This window comes from Rhagoletis zephyria, unplaced genomic scaffold (genome assembly GCF_001687245.7).
Source record: "Rhagoletis zephyria isolate East Lansing unplaced genomic scaffold, Rhagoletis_zephyria_1.1 Rzeph_scaffold_02976, whole genome shotgun sequence".
Classification (NCBI taxonomy): domain Eukaryota; kingdom Metazoa; phylum Arthropoda; class Insecta; order Diptera; family Tephritidae; genus Rhagoletis; species Rhagoletis zephyria.
The window spans coordinates 40,135-59,349 of NW_016160060.1; the positions used below are offsets into that span (position 1 = coordinate 40,135).

Consider the following 19,215-nt stretch of genomic DNA (forward strand, 5'->3'; position numbering starts at 1 on the left):
GAAGCACATTTTTCGCGGTTTCTAAATTTGCCGTTATATGAAAGTAGGGGACGTGCAATAAGTGTTTAGATATACATAAATATTTTAGTTAATTCCATTATGTGAAAAAGTGTCTGTAGGTAAATGCAATAGTTTTCAACATGGGAAATCCCTTTGAGGACTCTCCAATTGGACGATATTGCTTTGCATTCAGCTTGAACGAAAAAAGTCACTCGCTGACACAGTTTTCTGTAATCCGGTTCTTTTATTTAAAGGTTATTTATACAATTGAAGAGAAATTTTTTTAGAAAAAAACTGGAAATCCACTTAAGTTTTTCGATATAACTTTGGTAAATGTTACTCGATCGATGCGTAATAATTAACAAATTGAAGGCGAGACTTAATGTTACTGATTTTTGATAATAATATGACTAAAATAGTTCAGATTATAAACAAATTATTTTAAAATAAAAAAAATCTTGAACAAAATTTTTTATCATTTTCTTATATTTGCAATTTTTATATTGTATGCATAAACATAAGTAACCCAATTAGTGTGTCTAGAAGTTGTGCCTGTTCAGTGTTTCCACACTAATTTGCATAAACAAAATTTTTCCGCGATGATGGAAAATAATGGCTATTCTATTAGAGCTACCGAAATTGTTCCTAAATTTGCAAAAAATCGCAAACTATAGCTAATATTGAAAAAGGATTAGAATATTTGGAACTAGCGATCTAAATGCACGCCAGCAATATTAATGTTGTTTTTTACATCTTTTGACTATAGGCCAATGCAATTATCAAGAGAACAATTAAAATTTTCTTGAAAATAGATGAGTTTGAGATTAACGATAAGATAAAGGGCTGCGCGAAATGATACTTGACTTTATCTTTTGCGTTAAAGGATTCATTATCTAATAATATGCACCAAAAGTTTGTTGTTGACTTCATGATACAATATATTTTCACTATTACCAAGGGATTTGAGAAAAATTAGATTTTCGACCCGCCCTAATGTATATAGATGTTGAGATGAATACATATAAGCTCTTCCATCCAATTGAGCGGCATGTATGTATGTACATACATTAGGGCATGTCAATTTGTATAGGAGATTTTTTTGACTATGCTTGTATAGCACACAAGGATTCTACGTGGAATTCGAAGCAAATTTGCTGAAGAAACCTTGGGTCCAAAATCAATTTAGAGTTCTCTAAATTGCGAAAATTGGTTTCTTAGAATTTTGCTTTAGTGTCGTAAAGAAATGCTTAAATTTTGTAAACAAAAATACTATACGGGGTTTTTTGGTACGAGGAATTAATTTCTGCGCTTAACTTTTTCTTTAAACCTTTACCAGAGGGAGTAACAGTGAACGTTTTCACATTTGCTTTGAAAACTATTTTCGCAATTTTGCAAATCGACCCGCCCTGACCATACATTATAGATGCCCCTCTAGCAAATTTTGTTTTTTTTTTACCAAAAATCCATTCCGTAAATAACATTTACCTGTGCTTGCAATGAGACTGAAGCTTTTGCTTCCACAGGCGTTACTTCAACAGCATTTCCATTGATGGCTACACCCTGTGTTTGTCCGAAATGATCATCCGGAGGTTTAACAGTATTTAAATTACTTTGTGCCTCTTTACGACGCCAGCGTGCCTCTGTTAATTGTTTAACAAAACTGAAACTATTTTCATTTTTACGTCCCAAAAGTGGCGTTGAGCTTTCCGTATTTGTTTCACTACTACTGCCTGTCTCTTTGCTTTTACTTCTGATGCCGAATCTATGCTTTCGTGTAAACAGTGGACTATCGGTGAAACTAGTGATTACATCCAATTTTTTCTTTCGCGGTGTACCGCCCTTTTTCCGTTGTTGCTGCTGCTGTATTTGTTTCTGTTGGTGCTGATCTTTGTACATGCTTTCTAAAGAGAAGTCTTTCTTTAGTGGGGTGGATACAAAACGTATCGTTTCTTCCTTTTTTGGATCGGCTTCCGTCAGCTTGGCCGTCTGACATTGTTTGCACAGCACGGAGGGATTAGCACCACGATGGCATTTGAAACAGTTTGCTGGGAAGTTAGTTTCGTTGCTGCTGGTGCTACCTTCAGCTATTTCTTGAAGTTTACGTGTAGTTTTCTCAAGGTCCTTGCTAGTGAGCTTCGTTTGACTGAAGACTAAATCACAGGAATCAAGACTTTTTGACTTGCCCGACTTTTCCAGTTTTGGTTTACGTGAATCCTGAAAAGAGATTGAGACATTTAATAACTGGGATCTCGAAACAAATGCGACTTGGGCTTGTTTAATATTTGATGCTCTGCTCAGTTTTTCTAATATAGGATTTAGTTTAGGTAAGCAAATCCGTGTTCTCGTTATTCGAGCCGTGGCCAGAGCGATACCGCGCAGGTATGCAGATTATAGCATTTGCCGTTGGTGTCTGCTCTCGTCACCTTCTCAACTTTTGAACACAAAAATCGTAGAGGAGGTTTTACGCTATGGACCGCTTCCTCTAACCCCATCTCAAATCCCTGTATAGCACACTAGTTCGCTTCCTCATTTCCCTGAATACCGCTATGTCCTGGGACCCGTTAACGATTGATTATATGTTTGCTAAGAAGCTTGTACGGATCTTCGGCATATTGAATTAGTTGTTACCGATGCTAAGGTCAAGTTTAGATGGAGCTAGGCTAATCGTGCTTACCTCTTTTGTCGCCATGCAAATTGCATATATCTCCTGTTAACACTGTAGTGATATGGGAGACTATTTTTAAGACTCCCTTAAAGATAATTTCTTAGATAATACTACAGACCCTCTTCCGATGTCCATTTTGAAGCCAACCGTGAAAATGAGAATCGTTTAGAACCACGTCCCAGGAATTTCTGTCAGGAATATGGATTTCCAAGTTTTGGTCGAAGTCAGTTGCCGTAACCCACTGTACTAAACAACCACTCTGACGAGCATGATGGCGTGACCCTTGCAAATTGTTCGCAGCCTGTTAGGCGCTCTGAATTGTAGAACGCTTTTAGCTGCGGAATTTTTTACGTATATTTCTAGAGGTGGAATATCCGGGAGCGTTTCAATGAGTAGATTGCTCCCGTTGTATACAATCATATTTATCGTTGCACCTTTCGCAGGTTGAGTAGATATGTTTTGGTTTCAACCGCCTCCCACCATACCAGCTCCCAGCCCTACTCAATTATAGTCTTATGGGAGTAGAACGCATTAAGCTCCTTCTTTTCCCCTCTTGGGTGTTCGTTTTCCAGTAGAGCTTAGAGTCGAGATTAACCTCTAGAACTTTGCCAGATTTGATATTTAAAACCTAGACAGTTCCTTTGTAGCTAAGGAGGAGACTAGCCCTGTAAATGGTCGTTAGGCAGGAAGTTATTGTGGCGCTGGTTCATTGTAGCATGGCTGGAAGGATTTGATAGCCCTTGCTACTTTATTCTCAGTGACGATTTTATCGCTCGGACTGCCTTGCCCATAGCTGTTAGGGTTTCTGTCACAAGACTGACTATATTCCCACACCCAGGGAAGTGGACGTCCATCAGATGTTTTATTCGAAAGGTATCTTCTCAATCGCGGGGCTTCGGTAGTCGTTTCGATGTCCTCAGGAAAGTTGCACCACGAAGCCGTCTTTAGCTCCTTCTTATGCGTCCCAGTTTACTGCGTCCTTGGTAAACCTCCCGTATTTAAAGCTTTCCTAGGAAATACTTCGGTGCCTTTTTCATTTAGCTACTTCTATTGTACCAAAGCATTTGCTTCTTCAAAAATCCATAACACCTCCTTAAGGCCTATTGCACTTCTTTGTGGAAGATTCCAGATTGTAAGAGAGTGAAGTGTAGCGTACAAGAACTGTGTAGCAGCCCTTGCGGCTATGGGTGGGCTGTTCTTGGATTAATTAAGGTAAAGTATTCTCAGATAGCTTTGGGAGAAAAGGAAGTGAAAATTTTCAAAATTTATACCCAGATCCATAAAAAATAAAGAAGTCTTTAACTGCTTTATAAATCGAAAATTTGTATGAAAATGTCACTTTTTAGAGCTCTTTGAACTTATTTTATTTTTTATGTATAAGGGGCTCATACCAGGACATACCTTTATTTAATAACTTTTCCATCTAACTAATTTGTAAGCAGATATCACATACATACCCACGCAATTCCATTCAAAAATGCTAGAGAAACTTACCTCATTATTCAACCGCTTTTTCCTGGTTCGACGCTTGTCCACTAATATTAAACGCTTATTGGGTGCGTCTCTTCGCAAGGCCATCAAAGCTTCGTCGGACGGTGTTATAGCAACCGAATCTAAATAACCAACGCTACAACTACGAGTTATCGAATCGGGTAGAGCCGGTGCTATGGAGACTATCGTAGTTGTACGTTTCATGCGAACTTCCACAGGTGTAGTCGATAAGGGCGTGATGGGTATCAATGGTTGTTGCGTGGGCGACTGTGTTTCTTCGTCTATATATAGCATATCTCGCCGTTTAGTGTTATTGGTGCTAGCCGTGTTAGTAACTGTTGTGAAATTACTACCACTCGCACAAGTTTTCAGTCTTGCATCCATTCGTTCAAGGTTCAAATTAAGGTTTAATGGCACCGGATTTACGTGACTATTTGTAGATCGAATTAATTCGGGTAGTAAAGCGTTTTTTACTTGTACAACGTTGTTGGTGTAATCGGTGTTGGTCGAATAAGACATTACTGTGGTTTGACCAGTACCCGATACAGCTGGGCGCTCGAATATTATGTCGGTTGGGGCAACGGCATTTTTGGGTGATTGCAGTGTTGGTACCGAGCCGTCACAGTACAGAGGTGATATTGCGTGGCGTGACTGGCAGCTGGAATTTGAACTAGAACGACTGTAATTATTTTTAAAGCTGCTGTAACCTGGCCCTAAACTATTGCGAATTCCCGGCGTGGTGGCAGTAATATTTTTCGGACGCATAAGCTTGCTGTTATTTGATCCATTGGTGGCATGAATTAGGGTACTAGTTGGTGGTGCTGCTCTAGCGCCATTGAGGTGACCATTTACATCTTGCGACTCAGTTGAGGAATCATCATCGTAGGACTCAGCTTTGGCTAAGGGGCTTATGCCAGTACCCATTGTCAAAGACTGCGTAGCATTGTTATTTAATGAGTTTTTGTGTCGCGCCAATATGTGATTAGGTCGTGGTGTCATCGGTGCAATGGGTGGAGATGAATCGTTTAGGCGGCGTTGGGCTGTTGATGTTATAGTTTTTCCTTGAGCTTCAGCATTTTTCACTGGTATTTGACCGTAATTGTTGCTATTACTCTTGCCGCCATTGAGTAGAGCTGCTTCATCTTCATCTTCGGAGAAAATGTGCGGATTAAAACTCGGATCCGGCCCCGAAGGAAAGTCATCACGCAATTCAGTTATAACTAGTGTCATTTGCCTTGGCTGCAGGTGTAATAAGGACGTTTTATACGTTACTTGGCCTAAATTGGCTGGGACGGTTTTAGCAAGTCCATGAATTTTAAATTTGGTACCCCATATATTTGAGGTGACCTCAACCAGTTTTTCCTCCTATATAAATTATAATAAGATGTAAAATTTTATTTAGAAAGTGTTATATAAATACATATGTATTTACTAAGGGGATTGCGGTACGATAATGATAATATACATATACATATGTATATATAATAACTTTTTATTAAAAAAAAATGTATGGGTAAAAAAAATAAAAATGGGAAAATGGGAACACCATCATTCTCAACTATTTAAAATATGAGAGAATTGCTATTACCAATCGCGAGAATACAATTAAAATCTAAACAATTTCGAAAAATGTTAAATTGTGAAATTTTTATTTTTCTCTTTTCGTTGTGAAGCTTTAACAGATAATTGCACAAAAAAGCGCGACCCTCGAAAAAATGGTGGCCCACTTCACACATTTTTACTCGTATGTATGTTAAAAAAATTTATACAACTTTTGTCGGCAGGGTTCTTGTTTTCGGTGCCACCTGGTACGGCACAAAATTCATTGTTCCACGCAATGTATTGTTTGTAAATCAAATACTCCTTGCAAAAAATGTTTATCTATGCAGCGCAATGCAAAGTATGCATAACAGAGCCTTAACCGGGGATCTCAAATTTGCTAAGAAAATACTCTGCCTACATGCCCACGCCGCATATCGTACCGCATCTACAATTTTGGGGAAGGCTAATATTACCACTTATAACAGCTATTTAAGCGTCACAGTATTTGAAAATAAAACAAAGGCTGATGTGGGTGCTTACTAGTGTTAATAGACCAGAAATATTAAGTAAAAAAATGCATTTATTGTATCCTTGGGGAAGAAAATTAGCATTTTTTTCTGCACTCTCTAGAATAACTCTATTGCAGATACGAGGTGAACGCAGAAATGGGACGATGTGTAATTTCGTTGCTTACTTAAGCGCGTAAATACATATCATTAAACTTTAACCCTGATAGAGATGAGTCGGGCACTTATTTACCCCCATAAGGGATGCGTCGACACTAATTGATCTTCAATAATAACCGTATGAGATTAGTTGTGACCAATTAATACCTAATCGTATCCCATGGATACTCATCCGGGTGAATAACTCAGTGAGAAGTTTATAAAAAAAAAAAGATTTATTGGATCAAAAAATAGGTTGGAAGGCACTGTGGGGAATGGTAACCATCTGTTACCAAACCATTGTCCGAAGATTGCGGCGGACTAGGCTTGCATGCTTTGAAGTGCATTCAACTTATTACTTAAGTAAATATTGTTATATAGCACTTGAGAAGTGCATTTGCAAAAATTTCAAAATTTCATAAACGAAATTTTGGCGAATGCTTTTTTTTTGCAGCACGGAAGTGTATTCCGATTTCCAGAGAAAATTTTATGTTTACCTACAATTTAATATTTATCTCCAGAGCTAAATAAAAATCTTCCTTGGCTTAGCCTAAGTACAAGTTGGGCTTGTCAGAAGTCATATTTCTTAGCCCTATTACGAAGTTCTGCATGTTTTAGTGCGCTGAAATAGTACTATATATGTGCATACATATGTATAAACTATATACTCAGCATACTTCAGGAAGTGTATCAACATATGCCAGTTCATCCAAGCTATCCTGATCAGCAGTGGTGCTCATTGAATGCTTATCACCATTGCTTTGGCTTTGGCGTTTCTTCTGACGTGTTTTTCGTTGACGTTGACCACGCGGCGAGCCACGATATCGTTCTTCAAACTCACTATCGGAAGAATCAGTTCTTCCACTTTGTCCGGTGGTGGTGGATTGGCTCGATCCGGATGAACTTTTCCACTCCGGCGAGTATTGAAAAAATACTGGGGAATCTGGGGAATTGGAAAAGTTAAAAAAAAAAAATATATATATATATAATTAATCAGCTTAATCGGGAATGTTTCATAATTTATATTTATACAAACCATTCGCTTGTGGATCAAATATAACAAATTCTGGACGTATTTTTGAAGTACGTTTTCCTTTAAGCAATGGTACGAGACCACCCAAATACTCCAAATAGAGTGTATAGCATGTGCCCGTACTTTGGTTCGCGTCATCGTCGTGTCGGATCATAGTGCAATGCAAACGTGTCGAACACATTGGTGGTCGGGAGACGAACTCGCGTAAAGATTTTAAATCAGGTACACAGCACTAAAAGTAAAACCAAAGGCAATTTCGTGAATATTTTTGAGTACGAATGTATGTACACACAGTGTCTTACTTACTCTTATTGTTTGAGCAAAAAGATTGCCAATCAGACTCCTAATACGTGATGGCAACGGTAAGAGTGGCAAGGTGCGCTCCGAACCAATGCAAGATTGTATTTGTAGGCGACATAAAAGCTGAAGTGATGCTATACGTCTCGATACCCAGGCAATATGCACTTGGGTGCCGGTCGCAATAAATAGACGTTTGTCGTTGTGACCCCACGTCAGCGCAGACACCGGTGAAGAGGTATTTGGTAAGCGTGTCTGGTATAAAATATTTCCAGATTCTGTGTAAAATTTTAGAAGATTTTCATAAAGCGGTGAACCTTGCGGATCGACTATATTTAGCGAAGTTTGCGATGTGCCCGCGACAGCAAGTAGTTCACGCGAATTACTCCATTCCATAACCATGCCTAGGCTGCCACTTAGCCCAGTGTTGATATGTGCAGGCGAAACATCATCGAATGACTTCAGCAAATAGATAAAACCATTTTGGAAGCTAACAGCCAAAACAAAAGAACGCTTAGCTAAAATAAAAGAGGAGGCACCAATTTTTAGTGAAATACTTCTTGCAAACACGCTAGCATTCGATACATACAGGCATTGGTAACACCTGGCTCGGATTCCTCGCCCTCTTCCATTTTGAATTTTTCACACGACCATGCCATTGATGTTATGCCAACATCATTGCAAAGCTGCACCTGCGACACCATCGCGCCATGCACATCCATAACGATCACCTGGCCCTGCGTGGTGCCAAAGTACACTTGCTGATCGTCTGGCGTCCAAATGCCACAAGTAATGGTTGATTCCAGATTTAGCATTGACGACCAGTAGCGTTGACCGGCTACGGAGCCGACCAGCACGAAGCCATCTTGATAACATATGAGTGCCATTCGTCCATCGTGTGACCAGGAGAAATATGTAACTGGTGTGTTGCGATCGTTGATCAATTCAATTGACCATCGTCCTTCGTACTTTATCCATACAAATATAATACCGGAGCTATCACACGATGCAAGTTTCTGATATGGTTCATTCCATTTAACCAAGATTACCTAGAAATAACAAAAATAGTAAACAGTTTTGCATTGGACCACACAAATCTAAATATTTAGATACATTTTTTGAAAATTAAATGCCAACGCAAAGCAATGACCCTAGTACAGTCAAAATACGAATCTGACGATTTAATATTGCGAGGCTTGGAAACAAGGGTGACCAAAGTTAGGTTTTAATCAGCGCAGTAGTTATTCAAGAACAAAAACAATGAAGACATGGGCTCACACATTTGTAGCCTTAAAGCTCAGGTAGTCTAGACTTTACTTAATTTAACTTACCGTAAGAATTGTCACTTTGCCGCCTAAAAAGCCACATCGAAAATAGCATGAAAAAAATATGTTTGCGTTCATTTATTTTTGAGAAAAGTAAAAACGAAAATCTGGCAAGCCTGATTCTCTCATCGCTCTGAATTTCCGTAAGGCCGTAACTTAAGAATCTAAAACCAACAGGTTCTTAAGTTTCTTAGGGTAAGTTAAGTTTAAACTAACTGCCAACCTAGTTTCTCATATAGGCTAAAGTATTAAGTTAAATTAAGTTACGAAAATTAAGTCTAGACTAACTGAGCTTCTAGTCGCGGATTTTTATTCTAGTTTTTTTTTTTGTCAGACTGGTATCTCACAAAGGTTTTCGTGAAAATTTAGATTTTGGATGAAATGTGTATTGTCTTTGCAAATATGTACTTATATAGATATGCTTGTATGTGAGCAGCTACTTACATCTGATCGATGTCCACGCAGGTTGTAATTGGTACGCAGAGGAAAGTCCATATTTCGGCGACAGTGTGAAGTTGTAAATGTTACACCGACAATGCCACGTATATTTCCTGTAGCCAGCCATCCCTCTTGGTAATAATTTGTTCGATTTAATTTCCAACCTTCCTCCTGTTTAAAGATAAATCAGTGTAAATTAAATTCAAATATTTTGAGTAAAGCTAATATAGACCGTTGTTCTTAAGTATTAGAACCGCAATGCAGTGAAACCTATTTAAGTACTTTTCCACCCAGATACAGTGTCTCAAGAAAGGTTTCATTAAAATACTCACAATTAGTCTGTTCGAAGCTCTAGTGAAAAATTTCTGGCAGTAACTTACAAATTAGAAACTATCGAAAAAAATGCGCGAACGTAAAATGAGAAAAAAATTTGCAAGTTTAGGTACTGCTGATCGAAATTTTGTTTACATATCAAAGCATAAAACAAAAAATTTGTGAAGAATATAGATTAAAAGTTTGCGTAAAGTAATTTGCTAAACAAACGCAAGGCAATTACTGGTTGCTTTCTAAAAATTTGCAGTTATTTTAAACTTAAAAATTATCGAAATAAATTTTATAATTTTCGTAAAATGAAGCTCTGCGGTTTTTGTTTGCTAGTTAGTAAATTGTTGCTTGTGAAACTTTTTTTCAGCAGCTTTCTGCCCAAGCTCTCTGCCACTTTGCGCACTCAATTGCCCCTAATTCTAAACCATAGCTCATCACTGCTGTGTTTTCCATTGCGCCTCAAAGTTGCCGCTACAACACAAATTTTTAGGGTTTTGTGTATTTCTCTAGCTTTTAGAATCGAATTTTTGTGGAATATTTTGCGGCCCACTAGAAATCACAACAGTTATGAGCTAAGTTCTGTAGCTCTGTCAGAATAGAGGGGTAAGGAAATTTTTTTCCAAGTAAAATTGTTGTTAATTTTTGTTGAGAATACACTAATTACAAGTATTTTTTTTTTTTAATTGTGATACAACATTTTTATAATCTTATACAAATTCGCCGAAAATTGCGTCACACGGCAACACTCAATTGGTTTGACAGCATTTGCAGCAAAAATGAAAATTGCTAGTGTCGCACGAGCAAGTTGAAATTATTTCTCGAAAGCGATTTGTGTGATTTCAGTTGCGGTTACACCTTGCAAGATTTATTTCCGAAAGAGATTTCTGCAAATCTGCAAAAAGGACTTTTTGGCTGTTTACACGTGAAAGTCAACTTTCGCTTCGCATTTTGATAGCAAAATGCGTAGAAAAAGCGTTTGCATGGCCAGGTTTAGCCACACTTTTACAGCGTGCAAGTTGGAATTTAGAAAAAGTATTTTCTAACAACGGTCGCCTCCCGAGCAACGTCAAACCTCTCACTAAAACCATTTGAGAGGTTCCAAAGTGTGACTTAAAAAAAAAACAGGTTGACTGTGCTGAAACACTCTGTGACAGTAAAATTCACCCACAAAAAAGTCAATATATTCACCGAACTAGGGAGCAAAAATTAGTAAAGCTGCGTTTTTAGTTTTAGGTATTTAAAATGTTCTTCTAACGTTTTATCTTTGCACATTCTTGAAAATTTGCAATATTTGCTTGCGTTGAAAACTATTATTCACACGATCACACCTTAGAATTTCGTCCTTCTGACTTTATTTTATTAAAAAATAACTTTAATTCATTTTAATTGAAAATCAATATCATATTTTTTTTTTAGTTCTACAGGTTTTAGTTCTATGGTCATTTTACATTGTATGGAATTTTTAAAATAATTTATTGAAAATATCATATCATTGGAATTTCAAAGCCATTTCAATAAATATACTGACGAGAAAAACTAAAAACGGAGTTTTACTATATTTTGTCCCTAGTCCCGCGAATATATTAGGGCTGTTCTGGATGTTGTGTTTTAAAATTTTTTTGACTTTTGTCGCACGTGTTTGCATTAAGATTAGTATTCCTATAATATATGTAGTTATAAAGTACATATGTACATTATGCATAAGTATATTTTTAATTTTATTTAAAAACTATGCAATTTTAAGTTTTCTATTCTTTTTACTCGAGAGAAAATGTTGGGCCACTTAAAACTTATCCATAGCAATGAATTTATGCAGTAAATAAATTTCTTTTGATTAACTCTTTATTTGGTTAACATTCACTTTTCTTAGCTTACTAATTTTTAAATACTCAAAGCTAGCCGTGTTACGTCTCTCAAAGAACGCCTGCCTATAGGCCAAAAGCCCAGCGACCATGCATATGTGCATACATACATGCGTTCGTATGTATGTACATAATATTGTAAAGCTTATACTTATATGTACATACATATGTACGCATTGAGTACTTGAAAAATGCCTCCCCATACACCATGTCGTATGAGCAATGCCCAGATGTTTTTTTTTATTGCATTCGAGTCTTTCATTGGCATCTTTTTCATGTAATAAAAGAAAACTCTCACGTTATTTATAAACAGGTTATGCACTTGAGGGCAAAACAGAGAGCCTCCTCAGATGGCGAATAACAGGTGTGTGTGTGTGTGTGTGTGTGTGTGTGTGCTGATAGTGCATCAAAAGAGTGCTTATGTTTTTAAACGATCAACATATGTATGTATAAGAAAAGATTGTGAGAGGAACGGTTATATTATGAATGCACATACGAATTTTGAATATTTAATTTNGTATGTATAAGAAAAGATTGTGAGAGGAACGGTTATATTATGAATGCACACACGAATTTTGAATATTTAATTTTATATTTACAAGTTGATCGCCAAGTTATCTTAGAAGTGTTAGAATTTATTCATTATTCACAAGTGGGCATATCTAATAATTTTTGGCGCTCTCCCTGCATTATTTTTCTGTTTATACTCGCAATATCATTTTCATGTGTACTCACGTGCAGATTTTGGCTCTCTCCAGCGAAAATTTAAATACATTTTCGAAGTTTCGAAAATATTTCAGTTTTAAGGAAAGGGAAATTTTCAGTTACTACGAGTACGCTGAGGCGACAAGAAGTGATCAATCGGTATGCTAGATTTTTCGCACTAAACAAATAATTTTGTTTTTGTTGCTAATAAGTATTTCACATGTTTTCGCACTCATATACGAAAATATCTTCACTATTATATATACATACATATAATATACTACGATATATGTATTTAGAAATCTAAAAATCGTGTCATCGCGCCCACAAAAAGTCTCGAAATGCCTTTAGCGAAATTGGCAATATGGCAATACGTGTTGATTTTTGCCGCTTTTGCACTAGAATGGATCGAGTGTAAATCCGTTTTCGGCATCGGTGCACGTATTATTAACGATCAATTAATACTAAAAGATGTTCTACAATCACGTCTCGTCGGAGTGGATAAAAATCCAGTAGTCGGCTTCAACTATGCAATTCCAGAGCCAATAACTTACATCGAAATAGTTTCGGAACAAGTAAGGTCAAATAAATTTTGGTCACAATACATCATTTCTAAATATACATATACACCGTTGGGTATGGTATTTACATAAATACATCCGTGCGGGTAAATATTCGTGCAAAATTTTATAAACACCTAAATTTGAAACTATAAATTTGTGTGTTAATACATATGTACATACATATGTTTTTGTGGTGTGATTGCAAAATCGTGGCATTTATAAACCGTACTAGGAAGAATATAAGTGGCATTGGCCGGCAAACACGGGTAAATACATACGGGCATATGAACATACATACATATGTACATGTACGACAGTGCCAGAAATTTAGGCATACTACATCCATATACTAGACATTTAATGAAATAATAAATTGTTCTCAAAATTTTACTTCACATGCACTGACGATGAACTTCACATTTCCGTCGCAATATTTGGCGCACCATATTGAATATTAATATGTTTATATACATATATACATATATATACATTAGACTGCATCACCAAGAAAAGTTCCAGTTTCTCTTATATTTAAAGACGTCTACTAAAATATTTCGGAAAAATATTAAGATTTACGCGAGCTGGACCGATTTGAAAATACCTCCAAAAATGGAGTTTTTTATGAATAAAAATGGTTTCTTAAAGCAATTTTTGATTCAGATGACAAAACAGAATAAGCTCAAAAAATCTGCATAAAAATATTTCATAGTATTTTCAACGGAATCATAACAATGAGAATTTTGATGCTGTTTTTTAACATTTTTTAATGATTTATTTACGAAAAACTTGAATAACTGGGCCAAAACTATTCTGATTAAGTTTTATGAGTTCTCAGTAGAAAGGTGTTTTATCATTCTTTTTATTTCTGTGCAAAAAAAATTCATTCATGTCCCAGTTATTTTTTTTTCAAATACCAACACATCTTAATTCAACTTGGAATGCCTCTCGTTCATCCTACCTTTCCCTTTCATCATTTGAATAATAATATTAGCAAAGAAAGAAAAAGTCTAAATCGAAATAGTTTAGACTTAGTTATTAAAGTTTTTCTTATACCAGCATTTGAAAAAAGTTAAAAAAACAGCATCAAAAATCTCATTGTTACGATTCCATTGACATATTTTTTAAATGTTTTAAAATATTTTTGTACAAATTTTTGAAGCTTAAACCCTTTTTTCACTAGAGGGGATTTAAAAAAAAAGATCTTTAAGAAACTATTTTTATTCCAAAAAAGCTCCATTTTTGCAGGTATTTTCAAATCGGTCCAGCTAACGAAAACTTAATATTTTTCCGAAATATTTTGGTGGACGTCTTAAAATATAATAGATTTTATAATTCCTATGGAAAAGGAGAACCGATTTTTTTGTATGGGGAGTGATGCAGCCTAATATTTATATATCCATATGTATGTGCATTTGTACGATTTATAAAATTGGTTTTTATTTAATGCCAATTGTTGGAAATAAAGTTCGTTAGCCTTGCAAATTTTGCTTGCATGTTTCTTCTTTAGTAACTGCATAAATACGTAATACATGCTCGTATAAGAACTATTTATAGGATAAATATAGAGAAATGCAAATTAAGGCATCAACAAATTAGTATTGACAAAACAAGGATTTGAAAAAAATCATTCAAAATTTAACTGCCACTCATTAAGCTGAGTAAAATGAGTCAAGAGAAATTACCAATAAAGGAATTATTATAATATTGATGAAAAATGAAAAAGTAATCAAATAAATCTCTTTAATATACCACGTTTCTATAAATGCACTAAAAAGTAGAAAATAATTTTTCCTAGACTCATACATTTTTGACCTGATACGTTTGGATTTTAAAATTTAATTTTTAGATTCGAAATGAAAAACGTGCGACGCATGCAATATAATGACGGTGCCCAGATTTCTGTATACAAAAACTTTGTTTTTAGAATAAAAAGGCTTTAAATTATCCAAAGTAATGCTGGTGAAAAATTTTAATGCATTCAAATTTTTAACAATTTTGCTCGTTAACATTTATAAAAACCATTAAGTTTTTCTTTAATGAAATATAAAAAATCTCCTTTGGAAAGACTTCAAATAAAAGCAATGTTACCTAACGATTTCCATCTCCAAAGGCTAATTGCAACCATGTCATATTTTGACAAAAAATTTTGTCAACATATATTGACACAGAATTATTCCCATTTCCCATACCTTTTCTGATTATATTATGGGCTAAAAACGGACATATGTATGTATAAACCGTTTTTTAGTTCCTTTTGACAATGTGCTTTTTATTTATTGGACGACAAACGCCATTGCATTTGACATAGTGAAAACCAGCCTTAACTTCAGCCGCTATCTTTTTTGACCTCAAGGTTCTACCCTCAAAAATGTTGCACTCTGATAATGTTTCCATATGAGAAGCTGGAAATTTTTTGCTAGAAAAGAAAACGCCACAAGTATACAGGGTTTCCTAGACCACCCGTGTACCCCCTCTAAAAGGTAAAGAAAAAATGTGTTTTGTTTTGAACCCAAAACTTTGACCCATTAAATTGGGGATGATTTATTTTTTAATGGTATTACCGACATCCGGCTTCGGCCGTACGTAGATTAAACTGACCGCAAGTTCATTTTTTTTTTTAATTAGACAAAGCCGTCATCGATTTGCCAACAGTTAGCGAGTGGCGAAACGAACGAACTCAATGAGGTACAACCAAACTCGCTTTCGTCCATCCTTGATAGCTAAATTTGTTGTTGCTTTCACATACAAAGTTTTTCGTTAAGCGACCGGAACTCAAACATAGCAAGCAGCGAAAAGGGGAATCGATGAGGGTCATACATGTTTTTACTATGACTTTCGAACTTCACTGGTGCCAGACTTCTGAAATTAGTGAAACTGTTTTTATTGGAAAACGAAAAAATATGATTTACCTAGTCGGGGATGTTAAACAGATCGATTTTTTTTTTTAATTGGATATACATACATGTTTTTAACGCAGATTCGCATAAATATACGTAACTTGTCTCGGAAAGTTTTCTCTGAAATGAAGTTCCGGTTAAAATGATGGACTTCCAGTCTATTTAACCCACTTCCGGTTGAAACCGGAAGTTGGTAACACGACCAAAAGCCAGAGCATCTCCGACTTGGCAGTTCCTCGATTTTAGAAGGTCTAGGCCACCCTGTATATGGACGATTCTATCCAAATTGTCATATTTCGAAACTTAAAATTTTAAAATTTGAAGCTGCTTAGAAAATTATTATTTTTTTGTATAATATTGAGGTATCTAAAGACAGTCTTCGGACATTTGTACAACAATCCTACCCGTTCGCAAGTGCATTTATTGAATTGGAAAGCTTTTATTATAAACAAGTTTTTAATTCCTTCAGTTCGACATTTAAATTATTTCGGGATCGCGGAACTAATACAAGCTAATCCCGAAATTTTTGGTATCTGAAAAATACCAAGATCTCGGGATCGACAGCGCTAATAATTGCATAAATATGTATACTAGTCTTTGAGCGTTATTTCCCCAAATACTATGAAAATAATTTATGCAACCTCACATACGCAGTTTTGAATTTTTTTGATACGCGGTTTTGTACTTTAAACGACGATATATAGAGATTTTTTTCTAATTTATGTTTTTTATTTTACAATTTCAAAAAACACAGAACGTTCTGGCAGATGTGTATTTTAGCTACCAAAATGATTTGGTGAAAGGAAATATAGTTGCCATTCCCAATGACAACAACACAAATGCCATTAATGGCTTCGATCTGTTTGAAGTACAGATATCAATTTATGGGTTCAATGAGACCATGCTCAATATAAATCCATCGTATATACTGAATAAAGATCAGCAATTCCAAGGCATACTTGCACCAGAATTCGATTATGATATCGACGAGAATGAAACGGAATCGAGTAATGAAAGCGAAGAAATGGCGGATGTGTTGGATGACGATATGGAATATTTTGGCGATTTCGGTGATGCTGATAAAATAATCGAACAGGGAACGCGTCAAAAAGGTGAGGGTTTGGTAGAATGATCTACTTTTTTCCAACAACACATATGTATGCACGTAACCAAAAATTTCTTGGCAGGTGATTATTTACTGTATGAGACTTATCAGACTTCACACACTTCCACTGAGGAACCATCAAATCATACCGTTACATTTTACTATATCGATAGTAGTTTCATAACGTACGTGCGGTTTATAATATTTGATGTAAGTTTCACTTGTAAAGCCACTTAATGTTATGTGTATGTATACAAGTTCATATGTACATACATACATATGTATATTAGACTGCATCATTCACCATAAAAAAAAAATCGGTACTGTTTTTCTATTGGAAATATAAAATCTATTATAATTTGAGACTTGAGATTAAGATTAACGCGAGCTGGAAAAATTGAGTTTGTTTTAAATAAAAATATTTTTTTAAAAAGATTTAAAAAAAAAAAATCAACTCATATGACGCAACTATCTAAACTTAAAAAAAAAAATTTCTTAAAAATATTTTAAATTGTTCAACGGAATCATAGTAATGAGATTTTTCGGTTTTTTTTTTATTCCTTGCAAATAAACTCATACACGTCCCAATTTTATTCAAAATTAATTCAAAATAAAAATACGGTTAGATCTAGCGAAAAGTTACTGAGCGGCGGCCAACGTTTAAGCGAGTCAAATGCAAAACGAATATTTCACTCAAGCGTGAATTTAATTAGATTTTATAAGCTAGTTAACTGCTGATTCTGAGTTAATAACGCACTGTGAATTGGCCCTTAGTTAAGTGTTACGAACAAAGTAAAAAGAGGAATGCCAAATTGCAATCTCTAACTTTGTGTATATTTGCGCTTATGCTGTAATAATAATATTAAAACCGTACAAATAGCGTAAGCGAACCCAACACAAATATCAAGTTTTTCTTAAACCAATCTTTGAAAAAAGTTAAAAAACAGCGTGAAGAATCTCATTATGATTCCGTTGAATTTTTTTGAAATATTTTTATGCTGATTTTTCAAGCTTAAACTGTTTTGTCATCTGGGGGNGGGGGGGGGGGGGGGGATTTTTGCAAAAAATTCTTTAAGAAACTATACTTATTAATAAAAATTCCATTTCTGGAGGAATTTTTTAATCGGTCCACCTCGCTAACGTAGATCTTAAAATTTTCCCGATAAATTTTGTAATCCCAGCGAAGAAACCGCAACTTTTTTTTTGTGATGCGATCTAATGTACACACATATACATATATGTATGTATGTATGTGCAACATATGCTAATTATTATTTTTTTATATGCAATTGCAATTAAATATTTGCAGCATACTATTGACAGAACGTCGAGCGAATACAATCCACCTGTAGCGGAGTATTCTCACTTCTCTCCGAATAGTCTTAAAGCCGTCATTAAGGACGACTATACCACTAACTTATTCGTGCAGATGTTAATCTATGGTTATCAGCCAGACGATGTTCCAGCGGACTACGCACCATACTTAACGATCCGCTATAACACTGAGACGGAAGCGCCGTCGAGTGCTTTGCAGCGCTTGAAAGCTTTAATGAATGCCAAGTCACACGAGAATTACGGAGACTTGGAAGAAATAAATTTTGAAACTGGTGAAAGAAACGAACTGTCTACTAACAACACCACAACAGATGCATCAGCCAGAATGCTTTTGGGTGGATTTACAGTATTCAACGTAATTATTATACAACTCTTATTTTTTTAAACTTGTTTTAATTAATGAAGAGGCAAGTCTTTGGTTAAAGTACTTAAAATGGTTACTGGTATTATTATTGTTCTTAAAAGAAAAAAAAAATATTACGTCCATTATATTACGTTACTAAAAAGAAATTTCTTCGCATAAAATAATGCCGCAGAAATGATAATAAGTTTTTGTTTTCACAAGTCTTCGGGAAAAATATGAACAAGGTACGAGTGCACTGGCGGCTTGAAAGCGGTACTGTAACTTCAGTTGGTTTACTTCACTCTTTCTTTGGTGGCGCGGGCATAAAATCGGGATCTGCAGTGATAGCTAAGCTACTCTAAAGGCATTGGACACCGCGCGCAGCTCTTCCAACATAGGCCAGGAATGTAAGTTGGGGCTGAACTGCGTTACAAGACGGAATGATCCTGAACTTGTGTGGGTGCCAGGATATTACGGTGTTCACGGTAACGAACTGGCCGAAGAACTGGCGAGCTATGGTTTTCTGGAGCGTCCAATTTGACCGGAGATAATTTAGGGCCAAGCATAGCGGGAACGATCGGGTACATCAAGGATCTTATAAACAAAACTCATTCGAGTCGTTGGT

The 19,215-nt window shown here is 35.7% G+C and overlaps 2 protein-coding genes across 3 annotated transcripts in view; one reads left to right on the plus strand and one right to left on the minus strand.

The window, feature by feature from the left end:
- The window catches only part of Tusp (WD40 superfamily protein Tusp), a 33,156-nt gene that overhangs the window by 7,622 nt on the left and 6,319 nt on the right, over positions 1–19,215 (minus strand). For both annotated transcript variants that reach the window (XM_017622936.1, XM_017622935.1), the window contains exons 4-10: positions 9,463–9,627; positions 8,283–8,742; positions 7,703–8,211; positions 7,400–7,628; positions 7,041–7,306; positions 4,160–5,521; positions 1,486–2,214 (exon numbers count right to left, since the gene is read on the minus strand). In XM_017622936.1, the coding sequence (XP_017478425.1) occupies positions 1,486–2,214; positions 4,160–5,521; positions 7,041–7,306; positions 7,400–7,628; positions 7,703–8,211; positions 8,283–8,742; positions 9,463–9,627 (3,720 nt within the window). The remainder of the gene's footprint in view (positions 1–1,485; positions 2,215–4,159; positions 5,522–7,040; positions 7,307–7,399; positions 7,629–7,702; positions 8,212–8,282; positions 8,743–9,462; positions 9,628–19,215) is intronic.
- On the plus strand, positions 12,401–18,777 carry LOC108368151 (uncharacterized). The gene is made up of 4 exons (XM_017622937.1): positions 12,401–12,922; positions 16,562–16,919; positions 16,995–17,122; positions 18,222–18,777. The coding sequence occupies exons 1-4, from the start codon at positions 12,689–12,691 to the stop codon at positions 18,630–18,632; spliced, it is 1,131 nt and encodes a 376-aa protein (XP_017478426.1). The 5' UTR covers positions 12,401–12,688; the 3' UTR covers positions 18,633–18,777.